The 19909-nt window shown below is 34.7% G+C and overlaps 1 protein-coding gene across 2 annotated transcripts; it reads left to right on the top strand.

The window, feature by feature from the left end:
- The first annotated feature begins 5817 nt into the window (after nt 1–5817).
- On the top strand, nt 5818–17823 carry LOC145044627 (NAD(P)-binding Rossmann-fold superfamily protein). Of its 2 annotated transcripts, none has more exons than XM_078993213.1 (16): nt 5818–5994; nt 6511–6738; nt 7413–7574; nt 7997–8047; nt 8493–8627; nt 8718–8741; nt 9177–9288; nt 9653–9778; nt 13861–13910; nt 14184–14342; nt 14949–15038; nt 15124–15239; nt 15842–15965; nt 16050–16163; nt 16526–16606; nt 17532–17823. In XM_078993213.1, exons 1-16 carry the CDS (start codon nt 5929–5931, stop codon nt 17676–17678), a joined length of 1785 nt encoding a protein of 594 aa, XP_078849339.1. In that variant the 5' UTR covers nt 5818–5928; the 3' UTR covers nt 17679–17823. The 2 variants fall into 2 exon arrangements, with proteins under 2 accessions (XP_078849339.1, XP_078849338.1); XM_078993212.1 differs by having other exon boundaries at nt 5820–5994; nt 14943–15038.
- Nucleotides 17824–19909: the final 2086 nt, after the last annotated feature.

Here is a 19909-nt window from a genome sequence, read left to right as displayed (position 1 = left end):
GCACCAAGATCGGACCATTGGTTTGATAACCTGATATTCATTAGTATGATGAGTATCTGATCGATATGCATGCTAGTTTTCATATGGTAGTCTGGTAGATTTGTAGGACTGCCTGTGATACTGTCGGTTTATTTGTATATGATATTATCTGTTGTATGCTGACATATTGTGTAGGTTAGGTTGAGGATGTACTGCTTCGTGTTGTAGCCAACAAACCCTGGATCAAACCAGATATGAGCTGTGGGCCGGGGAGGGCATGCCAGACTCATATTAAGGGCTCATGAGCATTCCAGATACGAGCTAATGGCCGAGAATGGGATACCAGACTAGTTCTGAGGTCTTAATGGTTTTCATTTCGAGGACTGATCAGGCAGGGGAGCTATCCAAACATAAGCTATGGGCCAAGGGCAAGTCGGATTTATGTTGTGGGTTCAGGGGTAATCGACCACGTTAGCTGTGGACTAATTGAATATTGTTATTGTATATGTGCTATTTGTTTTTGTATTGGTATTTTGGGGGAACTCACTAAGCTTTAGGCTTACAGTTTTGGATTATGTTTCAGGTACCTCAGAGGATCGCGTGAAGGTGAATGCGTGATCATGCACCTCCTCAAGTTTTGTTTTATGATTTTGGGAATAACTTTGATAATGATCATGTTTGAAACTACTTTGTAAACAAGGATGATTTATGGTTCGTTTTAAAAGTTTAAATTTTTCATGAATTTTATGGATGTTACATCATCTTCTTATTCTAAGAGCCAAAAACCACCAAAAGGGCTCTTAAGATTAACAATGGAGGCTAAGAACGATTTGGGCAGGAAGGAGGTGATGGAGGTTGAGGGTGTTCAAACCCTAGCCTCCCATTTCTCTTAAATAGGAGCGAAACACTGGATTAGGGTTTTACCTGATCTCACATCGTAAGACTCTAACCCTCACACCGTGAGCCTTAAAATGGCCATGTGTCTCAAACTGACGTCATGTCGTGAGACCCTATCTCACGTCGTGACCTATAAATTTTGGGTTTTTTTCTTTCTTATTTCACCCAATACATTGAACGACCAAGTACATGTATTAGATGTTACACCCTTGGTGGGCATATGTTCCAGATCTAAAGTTTGTTGGTGTAGTGAGCTCTTGCATGGGATCTTAGTGTTATTTCTCTATTTTTACATAGTTTGAGTGCTAGACTTGCATTGGACATGCATGTCTGAAAAGCCTCGATTTTTATGTTGTGTTAGACCTTAGGAAGCTTTTTGGAAAGTTGGAACGGAGTGGCTTAATGGATTGAGATCTTAATCCATTAGGCTGTGAGAGCCTAGTTTCCATGACGTGGCAGCCTGCTCACCACGATGTTGCGATTGGGGTTTGCTCGACCGTTTTTTCGAGAAGCAGCCACAATGTAGCTAAGGATGGCCACGATATGACGACCATCTAGAGTTGACTTTGACCGTTGACTTTTGACTTGGTTGACTTTTGGTCAGTTGGCTAGTTTTAGAAGGTGGGCTATAGGTTTACCTTGTGTGGTTTATTAGGAGGTGTATAACACCCGTTCATTGGTTGTGAGAGCTGTTAGTGTGACAACCCGAAACTTTTATCAAGGTTAAACTCGACTTTGTCGCCTTTTAACGCAGTTTAAGGGTTCGTTTAAGTGTTCTAAGCTTGAGTACAACCAAGTGTGAGATTAGGGATGAGCTATCAAGTTGCATAGTAGCAAAATAAGGCCTTACACCCTCTTGGGAGGTGTGTACGGCCATACACATGGGTGTGTGGCCGCAAACCCACCCCTCAACAGTACACCCACCTCTATATATAGGAGGAGACCCCTTTATTCATTTTCCCCTTTTAGCTGCACACTACTTTCTCTCTCTAGAATCTTCATATAAGGACCCTCCAAAGGCTTCAAAAACGTAAGTATTCCATCATCTAGCTTGTTATATTTGTAATACTTCTTGATTTAAGCCTTAATTCATCAAGTTTCATCATGTTCTTCATCCTTTAAAGGTGTACGGGCGCACACCTTCATAAGGTGGCCGTACACACCTTAAAGGATCTCCAAAGTGAGAGTTTGGCCTCCATCTGCTAGTTGGACTTGGTATTAGCCTTGAAGCACCTCAAAATTGACATTTTGGGCATAAATGAAGAGTGTACGGCCGCAAACCCCTCTGTATGGTCGCACACACATCCTCATGACCGCACACCCACTTTGATGTTCATATTTGGCCTTAAACTTGCAAAACCACTAAGTATGGGACCTAGAACACTCTTTGGATGCTTGTAGAACCTTGGAAACACCTCAAAAACACTCCCGATCATGAGTGTACGGCCGTACACTCATGGACCGTACACCCATGGTCATACACACCCTTAGGGTGGGCATACACCTCCTTCACTCAATCACACAAGGTTTTAACACTTAGTTCAAGTGTTCCCGATTCCTTAGGGTGGTTTCCTATCATGTCTAGTCGTAAAATACCCTAATTTGATTCATTACATGTTAAATAGGGTCCAATTGTGTTCGAAGCTTCAGTTGACACTCAACATCCATACCGATCTTACATTCAAATCCTACGTCAAAACGGTGAGTTCATACTCCTACATTATTCTGTTTTTTTAATGTTTTCAGGGGGGGATACAAGTAAAAGTACAAGGAAATTTGTGCTCAAAATATATTATTTTGTTTAGGATAATTATATTTTCATAATGCTTCTAACATGGAAAATAGTTTTTACCAAACGATTACGAAATCAATTTGTAAAAACAGTTTTCAAAACAGGGTAACTAACTTGTGAATCATGTGGTAAAATATATTATTTTATAAGGGATTCATGCAAATCATAAACAGGATTTTCAGTATTATTATTTGTAAATTTGTTACTCTAAATGTTGGAGACACGTCCTTGGTAACACTCCCCCAAAATCCGAGTGTAGGACTAGTTCTTATGAGCATAATCTCTTGTAAGAAGAGCGTGACTGTTGTGTATAGATCTATATGGGACTAACTATCCCGCACCTGAACTGCTAGCTACAATTAGGTAGCCATGCCTGGGGTGACAAAGTCATAAAGGATACTGGCCCCGTTACGTGCCATATCAAGTTAATGTATGGTTATAAAACTCGCAACCTAGATAACAAAGATTTACTTTTGTAATAATGAATCAAGTGAACTAACCTCAAAGTAATAACCTATTTGATTACTAGAGGGTATTAGTAATACCTTCAGGATTTAGTTCACCACGTAATTATTAGGTTTAATTATGTAATAAGGCTAGTAAACTTCAAGTAACCAAGGTTTTTGTTTAAAAAGGAAAACTACGCTTATCGATATAGGTATGGTAGATACATGTACACCTTAGTTTAGAATGGATAACCAACCATCAACTTGTAGGAAAATATAGGATTTTCCCGGGATAAATTGGTTTTTCATAAACGTATTTGCTTTTACATGTAACTAACGAACCTTCATTATTAATTCCATGATTCCTTAGTTTATGCATCCAGGTAACGTATGAAGAATATCCGATTGACTGTGGAATGTGAGGTTTCCGCCTCATTCCTTGTTCCTTGTTCCTTGTTTGGTTGTGGGTTTAGGGCAGATCCACACAATTAACTGTCTGTCCGATGATGGCTCATACATAACTAGTATAAATTAAGGAGTTATAGAAGAAATTGGTTAATCATACCTTTCATGAGAAAATAAGGGATTTTCTTGAGAATCAATAGCATCAGATCAATACGGGATAACGTTGTAAGTACCTAGTGGATACTTCAGGATTATGTACATAAGAATCTGACAACTAGTGGAATGTGTGGTCTCCGCCTCCTTTTCTGTTCCTTGTTTGGTTGTGGGCTTGGGGCAGAACCACACAGTCGACTGTTTGTTCGATTTGGATTGTATATGATTTGTATACACTAAGTGCTCGCAAGACGAACTAGCATAAATCAAATTTTACTCAACCTTTACTATATCAGAATATGTAAGGTTTTCTGGATAAAAAAAAACGTGCCTTTCGAAAGAACAAAGAGCAGTTATTTTCCAAATCAAAATGCTTATGAACTCACCAGCTTTATGCTGATACTCTTTCAAAACCTACTTGTATTCTCAGGACACTAGTAGATAGGTACACGCACCGGGTTCAAGAAGATGGAGCATAGTAGCTTCGAGTCTTTACTTGTTATTTACTTTTGGTGTCTATTATGTATCATTCAAATGAAATGTAAGCACTATACTATTAATTCAATGGTTGTTATTGCTTTGATTAATATTATTCAATTGTTGTGATACTACGTATGACGTCCTCCACCCCGAACGTTTCCGCCGTTTCGGTTTGGGGGTGTAATAGTTAGCTGTTGACTACGCCTGCGGGGTGATTCCTCTCATTATACATGTATGATGCTAGTAGTCTTTATGATACTTGCATGAAAGGTCATGGGGGTAGCCCATGACACTTGGATATAATACCTTGGGGGTAGCCCATGACAATTCAAGGAAAGACCATGGGGGTAACCCATGCCACTTGGATGTAAGAACATGGGGGTGGCCAATGACATTTTAGGGAAAGAGCATGGGAGCATGACACTTGGATGTAATACCAGGGGGGGTAACATTTCAGGGAAAGACCATGAAGGTAACACATGCAGAATGTATGTATGGTATATGGTTTTTTGGGGAACTCACTAAGCTTTGTGCTTACGATTTATGTTTTAAATGTTTTCAGGTATTTCCAATTCTAAAGGAAAGGGCTCGGCTTGATCTCACAACAACCCCTGAAGGCATTTTCCACATTGATTATTACTATTTTACTATGATATTTAAGAGATACATTTTACTATGATTGGTTTTTGAACAAATGATTGTATGGATTTGGTGGTTTGAAAATGAAAATTTTTACTAGTATTTTTGGGATGTTACATATAGGGTGGTAGTGAATGATGTATAAGAGGCTACTCTAAAGGCTTAATCCGTCCAACATTATGGGCTTAATTCGATTTTACACTTTTAGACCCTTAAGTTTCCCATAGTGACAAATTACCCTCAAAACAATTTTCTTTGCATATAAAGGTTATAAGTTTGGAACTTTAGCCCCAAATTCATATAAGAGGCTAGGCTAAAGGCTTAATCCCTATTCCTTCCTCCATCGTCATTGTCGATCTACATCTTCTTCCTCCTTCCTATGCACCATAATCCTCAACTGAAAGTGAAGATTTCACCTTGGATTCAGAGAATGAACATCCAGGAAGACAACTGCATAATTGTTAAATTGCAATCTAGGATGTGGATCAGGGACGTGAAACGACAAAGTGGGTTTTCAACGTGTGTGTTTTACCAACAAAGGAAGAAGAAGATTCCCAAAAATGGGTCGGCGATTGGGGTAAGGATGACGTCAATAACTTATTTTTGCCGGAGAGAGTAAATGAAGGTGAAAGAGAAATGATAGAAGAAAAAACAAATGATATCTAGTTTTCTTGTGAGCACGAAGGAAATGAGTGAATGAACATCCTTTTCTTTTATTTTTTAATTAATAAAATTCTTAAAGAAATATGAAAAATACAAAAAATATATAATAAGAGGAAAATGATCACTTCAAGTTTTTTAGAGATTAAAACCAGGATAATTATTCGTTTTTGTAATTTGTATACAAATTGAAAACTTTTCTAGACCGTATCCATAGTTTTTGCTAAACCGTAGGATCTTTTACGTTTTTATCTAATAGTTTTCTATTAAACAATAATATTGATTTATATGGCGTAGTAATTCCTATTTTTTTCTAACATTCTTTTAATAGATACCACAATAGATATTTCCTTAACTTGCCGGGTAATGTGTGGTCTGTGTTTAGTCCTTCTAGACTTGGATCATACAAATAACTTTACCTAAACGATTTAAGATAGCTCAAATTTTAGCTTCTGATCTTCATACAATTAGAGAAAAATGGAGTGCTGTTATACTCCCACAGCAAACCAATCATTCTCGTCCTTCAAGTTCCTTGATTGTGAGGTAATATCCCATATTTCTACTTTGAAGCTCATTCACTTCCATCCCTTGTATATTTAACTGTGTTTTTGTGTACGCGTTGTGGATTATTTTTTATTTTCCTATATTATTTTTACCTCTATGTGACTTATGGCTTCAGCCCTAGCAAAGAAGACGATGAACTATGCTCGATGGCCATTTACATATGAACTGTCATTATTAAAAATTCGAATTGCAGCAAAATCAGTTGATAATTTGAACTATACCAGCTCCGGTTGTCTGGGAATTTGAATTGTACATATCCGAATTGGTAAATGGGTTGAAATTTTTACAAAGATTCACCAACTCAAATTGAACTTTGTTTGTTATTATTTTCAATGGTTTGATACCTTAACGTTTCTGGGGTTTTCTCATTTATGATGAGAGGGATGATTTTTCTAGTTTTGAAATTGTTTTTGCTTTATTGATTCAGCTTAGATTAAGTTTGAGTGTGAAACATTTGTGAGGGCTATAACAAATGTTGAAAATGGTGATTTGCAGAGCTTTTCATCTACAGGACTTTCTAGGAGTAGGTTGTCATCACCAAGACTTTCTAATCCATTTCTTAAAGTAAATGACAGAATTAACCCCATCTCTCATCAACATAATATATATTATTCGAGAACCTACAAGAAGACCATATACGCAGAATCTCGAAATCAAGGTTGGGACTTTGGCAGATTTGTGAAGACATTGTACTTCTTTAATGGACCTCCATCACCTATTAAGGTTCAATTCGTTCCTTGCCGCTTTTTTCATGGTCATGTTTGGTTTTTAGGGCAAAGTACATAAAAAACCACCATACTTTGTCACTTTTACGGTTTAAGCACTTATATATGTGTATATATATATATATATATATATATATATATATATATATATATATATATATATATATATATATATTAATTTAAATATAATTAATGAATTTGTTAGAGTAAATTACTAAAATCGTCCCTATGGTTTGATTTCGTTGCGTTTTTCGTCCCTATGGTTACGTTTGGTCCCTAATTTTATGTATGTAAGGGACGAAAAACGCAACAAAATCAAACCACAAGGACGATCCGAGTGCAAAAGAAAAGTTAGGGACCAAACGTGAAATTTTGAGCAAACCGTAGGGATGATTTCAGTAATTTACTCAATTTGTTATTTATAGAAATAAAAAGTTATACATAATAAAATCTCATTAAAAGCCAAAAAAAGCTTAGAACTATTTTTCTTTTCTAGTTATTTTTAGAAAATGAATTATAATTTAATTAAAATGGTGAAATTTAAAAATATATATATATATATATATATATATATATATATATATATATATATATATTAGTGATTGAATATTACATTCATAAAAAAGGGTTATATTGCAAATTTTCCTTCTAGTTATTTTGTTCGGTTGACAGATCTTCGAAAGTGTAATTGCGAGTTTCTCGAGTCCATCAGCCAGCGAAGCTGAAAAGTCAATGGATGTGTCTGGAATAATTTTAGTGGCGGGTGCTACTGGTGGTGTTGGGAGAAGAGTAGTTGATGTCTTGCGCAAGAAAGGCTTGCCCGTTAGAGTACTGGTACATTGTTTTGTGATTTATTTTCCATAAATTTCAGAAATAGCAACGTACTTTACTCTTTTTACTGATGCAGACGATTTACTTTATGTTTACACATAATAGCAACGTACTTACAGTTACACCCATTATATCAACATGTACTTTATTGTGTGCCCAATGCCCCCATGATATAGCAATGCGCTTGCTTTTCTTTACACATAATGGTAACAAAGTTGCAAGTTACTAAATAACAGCAATATGTATGTAACATGCAACCTACAAGTTTCTGATTATATGTTGGTATTATCAGTAAAGAATATATGGTAAAAAATGAAGTCCATTGCCGAGTAAAGTGCGTTGCTGTTCCCTGCTATTTGCTCTTTATTTTATATAATATTAGATCTTTTTTTTGTTGTGGTCATGAACCTATTTGCTTTTTTCAGGTCAGAAATAAAGAGAAAGCAGAAAAAATGCTAGGCCCGGATATCGATTTGGTTAGTTGTTTCACAAGATTTTGAACTTCATTAATATTTTCTCGGGTTTATTATATATATATATATATATATATATATATATATATATATATATATATATATATATAATCCTTCCATTGCCTCCTATTACAACATTGTGATTTGATTATGTCATCCAAACCATTTCCTCCTATTATTACACCACTGTGCTTTGAAAATATCATCCAAAGATAAAGCAAGTTTTACTGCTATAATGATATGAGTAGATTTTCAAAGTACAATGTTCGAATAAGAAAAAATAAATAAAATAAAAGTACAAGGCTATAACTGTGTAGAATGAAAAAAATTGAAAGTAGGATGTTGAAATAGAAAGAAATGAAAGCAAGATGCTATAATAAACAAATAAACAAAAATACATTGCCATGTGTGGCATTTAGCCTTGTTTTATTTTGTTAAAATTTTCTAGGTTGTTGGAGATATAACAAAAGCAAGCACTCTACTTCCTGATTACTTCAAAGGAGTTAAGAAAGTGATTAATGCGGTTTCAGTCATCGTTGGTCCAAAAGAAGGAGATACTCCTGATCGGGCCAAATACAGTCAAGTAACTAGCAACATTTTCTTAATTTTATCTTGTATTTGGGTTGATCTTGATCATAATATAAAGTAACCAAAACCATATGTTACTTTGCAGGGGATCAAATTCTTTGAACCAGAGGTAAACAACTTATTGCTTGGAAAAAAAATTTGCCTTTTCTTTAAGCAAGTTTGTTATGCATGACAGGACATGATATAACAACTGTGTTTGGCGTGAATTATCTCTTGTTTGTTCAAAAGACGTGAATGCCCTCCTCATTCGAAGCTTTTTCGGTCCTGTCCCATCCCTTTTGTCCAGTCTATACACTGTTGTTTAAAGGTTGTGTTTGTCACATGGGACTGGAGAGGACATGACTGAAATGAACTTAGACAGGCTTTCTAGGGCTCTTTTTGATGATAATGATGACAAGGGGAAGGGCATTTATGTCTTTTGCAAAGATGCAAGATTTGTCCATTGACAACGTCAAACGCAGTAAATAACAAATGGGGATTTGGGAAGGTTGGTTTGCAAATTCATTTGATCTCATGTTCATGTTGAACTAATTGATGCAAGCAGATAAAGGGTGATTCCCCTGAAATGGTGGAGTACATTGGAATGCAAAATCTAATTAAGGCATTAAAGGACAATGTTGGACTTAGAAGTGGGAAACTAGTCTTTGGATTTGAAGGTATGCTTTTGCATGAAGTTATAGTTTATACAATAGGTGTTCCATTTTTAGAAATACATTTGAAGTTCATATTATCTCCCAAAAATAGTTGGAGATACAAGTGTTTCATTTATAGTCAAAGTATATAAAAGGGCAAACACCACACCAACTCATGAAGGATTATTACTTATTGGAACTTGTTGCAATTAAAAATCTTGTATCCAGATTCCAGAAAATACTTGATAGGGAAAAAAAAGGAAACATGCAGTACTTTTGGATCTTGCGCCAAAATAACGTGTTTGATCATACATATCAAAATGATTGATAGTTTGTTTCTTTATATAGGCACTTGAGGGCGATGTTTTTTTTTTGTTTTGTTTTGTAGATGGTTCATCGAGAGTCTTGCCTTGGGGTGCACTAGATGATGTTGTGATGGGAGGAGTTAGTGAAAGTTCCTTCCTAATAGTCCCAAACGGTAGTGAAACCGGTGGTTCAACAGGTCTTTTTAAAGGTTCGTTGAAAAATAATATTTTGTTCTTGTGAAGTAGAACTAAAACATGTTGAGTTTAGATTCTTTATATTTTCGTCAACTAATTATCTTCTATGGTCATCGTCCGCTACAAACAATTGTCAGTTTGCTTTGTAGGATAGGACAGATTGCATTGAACACATACCGGGAATGAGAAAAAATTGCAATTTTTGTCCGACCTGATAATAGAGTATTTTCCCATAACCAAATCATCTCATTGATATCAATACAAAATACAAATGGGCTGAACCATATAAACATAATACAATATACACACCAACACCTCCCCACAGTTTGAACGGGAGGCTCTCGGATGTTTAAGCCGGAATAGAAATCAATGAACAACGAAGTTGGTAGACCCTTGGTAAAGATATCAACGTATTGAGAAGACGACGGAACATGAAGAACGCGAATCTGTCCCGATGCCACTTTGTCACGAACAAAATGAATGTCAATCTCGATATATTTGGTTCGTTGATACTGAACAGGATTCGAACATATATACCACACTAACATTATCACAATACATAATAGTCGTACGATAGGCGGTTCAAAAAGTTCACAAAGTAAATTTCGAATCCAACATGTCTCTAGCAATAGCATTAGCCCCTCCCCCCTTCCCCCGGTACTCGGCCTCAACACTAGATCTAGGAATCGTTCCCTGTCTTTTAGATGACCAAGAGATCAATTTTGTCCCAAAAACACACAATACCCTGAAGTGGAGCGTCAGTAGAGGGACAGCCGGCCCAGTCAACATCTGAATAATAAAACCACATGCAGGGGAAGAGTAAAGTTGAAGACTATGGTCAATGGTGCCCTGTGTGTATCGCAAAATGCGTTTGAGGACAGTGAAATGAGGTTCCAGTGGATCATACATGTAAAGACAAACTTAATGAATGACATAAGCTATGTCTGGACGAGTGAATGTGAGATACTAAAGAGCCCCAACAAGACTTTGATAAAGAGTCGGATTAGAAACAAGTGTACTAGAAGGATCCAACTTTGCAGATGTCTCGGCTGGAGTGCGAGCAGGTTTGCATTGAAGCATGTGAGCACGATCAAGGATCTCAAGGACATATTTTCGTTGAGACAAAAACATGCCAGAAACATCTCTAGTAACAGAAATGCCAAGAAAGAAGTTTAGGTCTTCCAGATCTGCCATTGAAAACTTGGTGCCGAGGATTGTAATAATTTGCTGTAAGAGATCTGGGCAAGATGCAGTCAGTACAATATCATCAACATAAAGTAATAAATAAGCTATATGAGAGCCCTGCCGATAGATGAATAAAGACGAGTCGCATCGTCTAGTCAAGAAGCCGAGCTCGCAAATATATTGAGCAAACCGATGAAACCATGCCCGAGGAGCGTGATTGAGTCCGTAAAAAGATCGCTGCAACAAACAAGCATGATCAGGAAACTGTGGGTCCCGAAACCCAAGAGGCTGGTGCATGTAGACAATCTCAAGAAGATCACCGTGAAGAAAAGCATTCTTCACATTAAGCTGACGAACCCGGCCAACTGTAGGAAACAACGAGAGCAAGAACAGTGTGAATAGTTGTGGGTTTAATCATAGGACAAAAAGTCTGATCACAGCTAATACCAGGTTGTTGACTACGACCGTTAGCAACAAAACGTGCTTTATATTGCACCAAAGAACCATCTGCATGTTGCTTCTTTTTGAATAACCAAATGCAGTCATTATGTTTGCACCAGTAGGATGTGGAACAAGCACCCACGTCTGATTAGTGATAAGCGTGTTATATTCATCCTTCATGACATTAGACCACTTTGGATCTTTAAATGCTTGTAAGTAATTACGAGGAATTGGAGAGGATGAGTCAACATGAAGATTGAGTTTTTGAATGGGTTTAACAGTTCCAAGACGAGACCGAGTAACCATGGGATGAGTGAGGTAATAGGAACATGATGGTGAGAGTCAGGAGGAGAGGAGACCGATGAGCCCGAGACAGTGGGATCGGGATCGATGGTGAAAAGACGGGTATTGTTGTCGGAAGAAGATAGGTCAAACGATGCTTCACTTGACGAAGGAGATGACGTCTCCGAAGACGTTGTGGAAGGAGAGTGAGGGACTTGAGAGACAATGAGAGTTTGACGAAAGATGGATGAGGTGAAAATGTGAAATTAAAGTCATCAATGTTGTCAAGAAATTCATAAGATGGATTTTTATTGAAAAGTTTATGAAAAGGGGTATCATCATGAAAAGTGGAGGAGGGAAGACTATTTAAAAAATGAGTCGCCATGTGAAGTGCTTCGACCCAAAAAGTTGGAGGTAAGTGGGCATGAAAAAGTAATGTACAAGTCATATTGTTTAAGGTTCTTAACATGTGTTTGGATTTCTCATTTTGTTGGGATGTGTATGGGCATGAGAAACGAATGCGGATGCCATTTTCGTTGCATAGTTGATGAAATTGATTATTGTTGTTTTCTCCCCCATTATCACATTGAAAATATTGAAATTCAGTTTTGAAATGAGTTTTGACTGTTGTCGAAAATGGACAAATTTGGCAAAGACATCAAATTTATGTCGTAATGGATACACCCAAACAAAATGAGAGGAATTGTTAAGAAAAATAACATAGTATTTTTATTCCACTAGTACTTGTAAGCGAATATGTCCAAACATTAGAATGAATTAATTCAAAAGAAGCACTAGAAATAGAAGCAGACAAATAGAAAGGTAACCTCGTGTGTTTTCCAAGTTGACACACATGACATAACTTTAAACTTTTAGAGTTTTTACATGGAAGTAAATTACGAGAAACTAAATGTTGTAAAATGGGGCGACCGGGATGACCAAGACGTTGATGCCAAAGAGTTGGACTGAGAGAGAGCATTGCTTGAGTTGTTGGGGTTGTAATAGGATATAGATTACCAGAGCTGTCATATCGAAAAGGGATTTGTTTGGTCTGAAGATCCTTCATAGAAAAACCAAACGGATCAAATTCAATGCTACACAAATTATCTTTTAAGAGAAAGCGGGCGATAGGGATTAGAAAAAGAAAGATCGATATCACCCATATTACTTACAATAATTTTAGATTCATCACAGACTAAAACAAAAGAACAAGAAACGCGATCACTAAAAGTTTTGAGAATACCTACTACTTCTGAGTGAAGATGAGCCGTGGCCTCCGTATCCATGTACCAACCATTAGTGCTTGGGTCATTTAATGACATTGAACTAAAAGATTTCGGGAGAGCGGTTGGTTGACTTTACTGTTGGGGAGTAGTAGGTACTAGGGGTGTTCATGGTGCGGTTTGGTGCGGTTTACAGTCAAAACCGCAAATCGCACAACATATGCGGTTTGAGATTTTTGGAAACCACAGACCGTACCGTGAAAGGTGTAAACCGCGGTTTGTGGTGCGGTTTGTTGCGAGCGGTTTTGCGGTTTCGGTGGGGTTTGTGTAGTTTGATTAGTTGTTAAACTTTGAAACTATTTTCAATCATTTGATCTAAATTAAAATTTTATATTTTATTAAAAAAAAATACTATATTATAATTTTTTTTTTAACATATATCTATGGTCATTGCTTAATACTGCCAAATCTTTATACATCTTATTCAACATATCCTATCACACTATCTTACAACTAACATATACTTTCATGAGGTGAATTTATAATATAATTTCTTTGTAAAAGCTAATTTAATATATATATATATATATATATATATATATATATATATATGTGGTGCGGTGCAGTTTGAACCGTAGTTATGAAACTAAAAACCGCAAACTGCACCATATAGTGCGGTTTATCGAAACACAAAAGATCTAAACTGCATTATGCGGTGCGGATTGGTGCGGTGTGGGCGGTTTATGCGGTTTTTGCGGTTTAATGCACACCCTTGGTAGGTACCATGTCCACAAAAGATCTAAACCGCATTAAGTCCTAACCTTTTTACACCTTTTTCATTGATTTTTTTTTCCTTCTCTTTTCCGGCATTTTCTCAAATATTTTGGAACATCATTTATCTAGACAACACTTTATGCAATCACTCTTCTTTCATCTAATTATGTGGTGTGTATCTTGTCTCGTAGGTATTGTTTCCACGGCAAACAATGGGGGTTTTACTAGTATCAGGACCAAGGTAAGCCATTGTTTCACTTTTTGTCTCCCTCAATTGTTTGGCCATTTGGGTAAAGTGAGTATCTAGATAAATAACTGAGAAAACGACGAATGAAAAGATAAGAAAAAATAAACTACGGCAAATTTGTAAAAAAAAAAAGCTAGGACTTGATAACTTTATCTATTATGCCATTCTTTCCTGTCAAAAAGAAAGAAACACGTATGGCCAGATTAAATCTTGTTTGTGTATGTCCATTAATTGAAAAAGAAACATCTAAGATTTGAGTGTTTGTAGAACTTTGACGTGGCGGAAAATCTGTGTGGATATGATGGTTTGGAGTTGAGGGTTAAAGGTGATGGGCGTCGTTATAAGCTTATTGTTCGCACTAGTCGTGATTGGGATACGGTCGGTTATACGATAGGTTTTGACACTGTTAAAGACCAATGGCAATCTGTAAGTCAACTCATACTCATACACTTTGTTTTTTTTTTATGAAAAATACACAAAACCTTTCACCATTTTATCCATTTAGATTTTAGCCACTTAACTATTCTTTCCACTCATTAAATCATTATACTACTTTCTTTGACCACTTGGAAAAATACATTCTACCTTCTTACCCAGGTTTTGTTTTGATATCACAACGGGCTTTTTCCATTGACCTATTCTTGTAATAACCTTAAAAAACAATAGTTTACTGGCTGAATTGATAAAATGGTGAACGTATGTTGTATGTTGCCCTTTTCCAAACCGGAAAGGTCGAAAAAAGTGTAATGTTTTAGTCACTACTTTAAATAGTGTTTGTATTTTCCCCTTCCATTATTATGTAATGGGATGGTTACCAAAACACAAATATTCCATTAGTGGTTTTTTTTTTTCTTTTCATTTCCTATTAGAAATTTTGGTCAACTGAACAACCTTCCTAAAAGTAATGACAATAGGCATTCTATTGGTCAAATTGAGTCCAATTGGACAACTAAAATCATTGTATGTCAAATTATATGTTCCTTTTGGCAGTTAATCTTAAATATAAACTAAAAATCTGTAATGTAGATACAGTTGGCATTTTCTTCTTTAAAACCGGTGTTTCGAGCAAAAACAGTGGTAGATGCCCAAGCCTTTGATCCAAGTCAAATCATATCATTACAGGCATGCTTCCCTAAATTTTTGTCCTTGATTGTTTTCTTTTTTTTTTTTCTTTTAAGGAATCCGCTAACAATTAAAACGTGTGCAGCTAATGTTCAGCAAATTTGAATACGATGGGAAACTGAATCCGACTTTTGTAGAAGGTCCCTTTGAGCTTCCAGTATCAAGCATACGTGCATATATAGCAGATCCCATCACTCCAAGGTTTAAATATACATATTTTCTTTCAACTGTTACTTAGGCCCCATTTGTTATTTGGACACATGACAGAACATGGTGACCTTGTACTATGGGACAAAATTGAAATTTGCAAAATTTTGTCCCACAATAAAAGCTGAGGCTGGGGCCCATTCTCTCTTGTGTGCAAAATACATGAATTTCATGCTCGAAAATAGCACTAGACAACGTATGTATTAGTGTTATGTTTATGCTACTGGTAGTTAGTAAAATTAATAGTATAACAGTTAGTTAGAAGGTTTGGTACAGCTCATGTTAGCATTAGAGTTTTATAAATACATGTATATAGTATATGATCTGTAATAAAGGAAGGGAATTCATTTTAAGTTTTTCTTCTTCTTCTTCTTCATTTTGTCATTGAAAGTTTTTTGTCTCACCCAAAAAGGTAAAAGTAAAACTAGGGTGGACAGGGGTTCGTGCTTTATCTATTGTGTGTGAAAAAGATGTAAATGCCCTAGAAAACTTGTCCCATGTAACAAGTGAAGCCTTGTTTGTGGGTTGGGTTTTTTTTTTTTTTTTTTTTTTTTTTTTTGGGTTAATTACTTAATTTTGATGTTATGATTGGACAGATTGGTGCATGTGGGATCTGCAGGGGTTACACGGCCTGAAAGACCTGGACTTGATCTAAGTAAACAACCACCAGCTGTCAGATTGAACAAAGAACTTGGATCCATTCTAACATTCAAATTAAAGGTCTGTACTCTACTTACTACTTTAACATTAACATTAACATTAACATTAAGATTAAGATGCATGGTTTGGTTGATTTGATGACAGGGTGAGGATTTGATAAGGGAAAGTGGGATTCCGTATACAATAGTCAGGCCTTGTGCACTAACTGAGGAACCTGCAGGAGCTGACCTCATATTTGATCAAGGAGACAATATCACAGTATGTACTTTCTCACTTATTCGACTCAATGGCTAATGATGTTTGTATGGATCAAGTGTTGTATACATGGAAAGCCCATTTCTGTTTTGGACCGAGTAAACTGCTCAATGAGACTAAATGACCATTTTACCCTTACATTCCCCAACAAAAAGATTTTATCAATATTCATCAATTTTAACCTGAAAGGAGTTGCAAGGAAAACAAGAAAGGGGAAATAGGTAAAAGATTTGGTTTGTCAGTAGTATACATCGAGCCCTTTTTTTTTTTTTTTTTTTTGATCAAGTAAAAAAAAGTTTAAGGGCTTAACCCATTAAGCTCATTAAGTAAAAAACAAACAGTCCTAGTATGTGCTGGTTATGCAGGGGAAGATATCGAGAGAAGAGGTTGCTAGAATTTGTGTTGCTGCTCTTGAAAGCCCATATGCATGTGACAAGACCTTTGAGGTTATATTCTTATCACTTTTAATACTGATATTTTTTTTTTCCTTCACATTTGTGAAATCCAATATCGACTAGACGTTTGCTTTATTTTTACGATGTAATTGTTTTCACCTAGAGTTTTATAAACCATTTCACATAGTACCCCTATTATCCCCCATTCATAAAATACCCATAGATATTTTATGGATTCTAAACATGCTCTTATTTTGGTGGTTTTTCTGGAACTATACAATCATCACAAACGATGTAGGACTGACTGAATGGTTTATTGGAAGAAATTCAAGAGGGTGGTGGTTTTAAGTACTAAAAACTACGTCGTATTGAGTAGTTCTACTATGTTTCATTGGATGGAATTGTATGCCGAAAGAATTTAGTGCACTAAGTAATGGAATTAATCATTAAATTCCATGATCATATTTGGTTTGGCCTTTAGGAATGAAATTAATTTTCATATGAATTTTTCAGTGCATAGTTTTAACTTAACTCTAAGTTACTTAATTACACCTAATGAGCTCTCTATTCTCAAAAGTAAAAAATAAACATAATAAAAGCTCATCAAAACCCAAAAAGTTTTTTTTTATAAAAAGGATATTTTCTAGTTACTTTTTGAGAACAAAATGGTAATTTAATTAAAATTATGGAACTTTTAAAAAAACATTTCTGTAAACATTACATAGATAAAAATAGACTATATTCCATTTTTAAACGTAGCCCAGTAACAAAATGGAAGGAATCACATTCTTTCAATATCAGTGCATCCCATTGAAAAACAAACAACATTTTTTCATTTCATTCCTTATCTGATTCCTACATTTCTAGGTTAGATTAGATGCATACGAAAATGTATCATAGTTTGTAGATGATGTTATTAGATGTGATTCTGATGTGCTGTATATATCTGACATATTTTTCTAAAATTGGGTTGCAGGTGAAGTGTGTGATACCTTTTAGCGAGCAATACACAGTGGACCCTGAAAACCCACCACCTGAGAAGGACTATGATGTTTACTTTAAATCTTTAAAAGATGGCATCACGGGGAAAGAAATGCTGGAAAGGACACCTGTTTCTGTGTAAATGGTATATATCATCTAGTCAATGATGAATAGAGATCAATGTTGAACATATTACCCACCAACGAGGTTATAACATGTGGAAACTATAGATAAAAAAGAAAAATACTATTGATTAGTTAAAATTAATAGTTACATTGTTATGAACATTGCGATTTTGTAAAATGCAATATAAATTTGAATGTTGTGGAAAAAAACAATCAATCATAAAAATGACACTGCCATATGACAAATTAAAAATGACAGTAATGTAATAAACATATATAAACACAAACACAATCAATTATAACTATATTCAATTGGTAGGTGTATGCTTTGTTTCCTTGATCATCTGGATTTTGCAAATGAGGTTGGTTTAACATATGTTTTTTGTGACATTTTATGAAAGAATACGAATGTGTTATTTGTAACGGCCGGCAAAAAAATGAAATGTCCTTCCTTAGTTCCTTCTATAAGTCTTTTTTTTTGGGTTGTAAATTCATCAAATCATTTTAAATTGATATAAAACCAATCATTATTGAATCGCTCTCTTCATCGATTCGGTCTATTCAAACTGATTTTTAAAATATTATATCATTCTTTATTTAATAAATTGAACTGTAAATCAAGTATATTGAGTTTTAAGCATCTTTAATTGGATGCTATGTATATTGCTAACTTGAATTTGATTTTAGTTGTTTTTCAAGAATTAAGGTATTTGATCAAATTTATTACAAATCTATTCATAATATCTTTAAAAATAATTTTATTTTTTATTTAACCTACCAAAACAAGCCGTTTGCAACATTTTTTTTAAATATACTAAACTGAAAAATAACGTACATATTGTTTTCAACATGTAAATAAATTTAGTTTTTAATTACTAATGTATTCTTAATAAATTTTCAATTAAGTAATAGTATTTGTTTTCTTTTATACTTTTCATTATCTTTATAAGTATAACTTTTAAATAAAACTCAGACTTTTTCAATGTATTACTTTTTATAAATAACTAAATATTTATTAAGTGATTAACAATGTGTTCCGTTCCATAAGTCATTATCTACAAAAACTATTATCAGATTAAATTTTATACTTAATTTTTTGTAATGAAATCTGTCTTTAGGTGAAAGATATCAAATATCCTATTAACATACAATATAAAAAAATGGAAAAACAAAAAAAAAACATATGTAATTACTCAAAATTACAGTAAATGACCATGATGGTCTTGTCAAATCAAGGAACCTCAACAATATACTTCAAAAAAAAAAAAAAAAAAAAAATCCTCACACTCTCCCGAATCCATAGTGCTATAGCAAGTCACACCTCATAGAACAACTGAAAAACACACAAAAATAGATTTATAACAAACACCACCTCAATAACTTGCAGAACATACAATTCTTTGTTATCAATTCAGTTTACAATAATAAGGTTTTATGTTTATTAAATTAAGTTTAAAGTTTCATACATAATTAAGTCCAAATTTTCTTTAATTATTTCATCATTTGATTAAATATTGAAACTTTTAGGGCATTCAATGACGAAAAGACTACATGGTGTTGGAGTATGCTCAAATTGTTTTATTGGATAATGGGATTGTAATAGAATAAGTGTTGTGAGAGGATTATATTTCTCAAAAGTACAAAGTTGTAATCGTAAGAACTAAAATTAGGATGCTATATTAAACTAACCAATATAAATACTTTGCTATTTTCCTTTCATGTAGTTATTATTCCAGTAGAGATATACTTTTTGATGGTATAATAAATAAACAAATAATAGTAAATTACTATTTTACCTTTCCTAGTAGTTGTAATTGTATGCACTTGTGATTGATGTAGGAAGAATCCATGTACACATAAAGTCATCATGACAAAAATTATGTGTACTTGGAAAAGTTACTAAAAAATATCTAGTATATGCAATTCCAATAACAATTGTTAAAATGGATGGTTCTGTCTCACTACAAGGTAAAACTATGTAGTAAGCAATATCTTACACCTTATGCAATCTAACTGTCTTCAAAGATTCACAAAATTTCATAATAATGCTCTTCCAATTTCTCGATTATAGTTCCTAATTTTCCTAAACCTGAAAAAATAGTAATACGGAATTGTCATTTATAATAGAGTAAATTACTGAAATCGTCCCTATGGTTTGGTCGAAATTTCACGTTTGGTCCCTAACTTATTTTTTTTGCACTTAGATCGTCCCTGTGGTTTTATTTTGTTGCGTTTTTTTCCCTTACAT

Source organism: Lactuca saligna, chromosome 1 (assembly GCF_052625555.1).
Source record: "Lactuca saligna cultivar CGN05327 chromosome 1, ASM5262555v1, whole genome shotgun sequence".
Taxonomy (NCBI): Eukaryota; Viridiplantae; Streptophyta; class Magnoliopsida; order Asterales; family Asteraceae; genus Lactuca; species Lactuca saligna.
The sequence above is the reverse complement of the archived record's forward strand: the minus strand, read 5'-3'. Positions and strand labels throughout refer to the sequence as shown.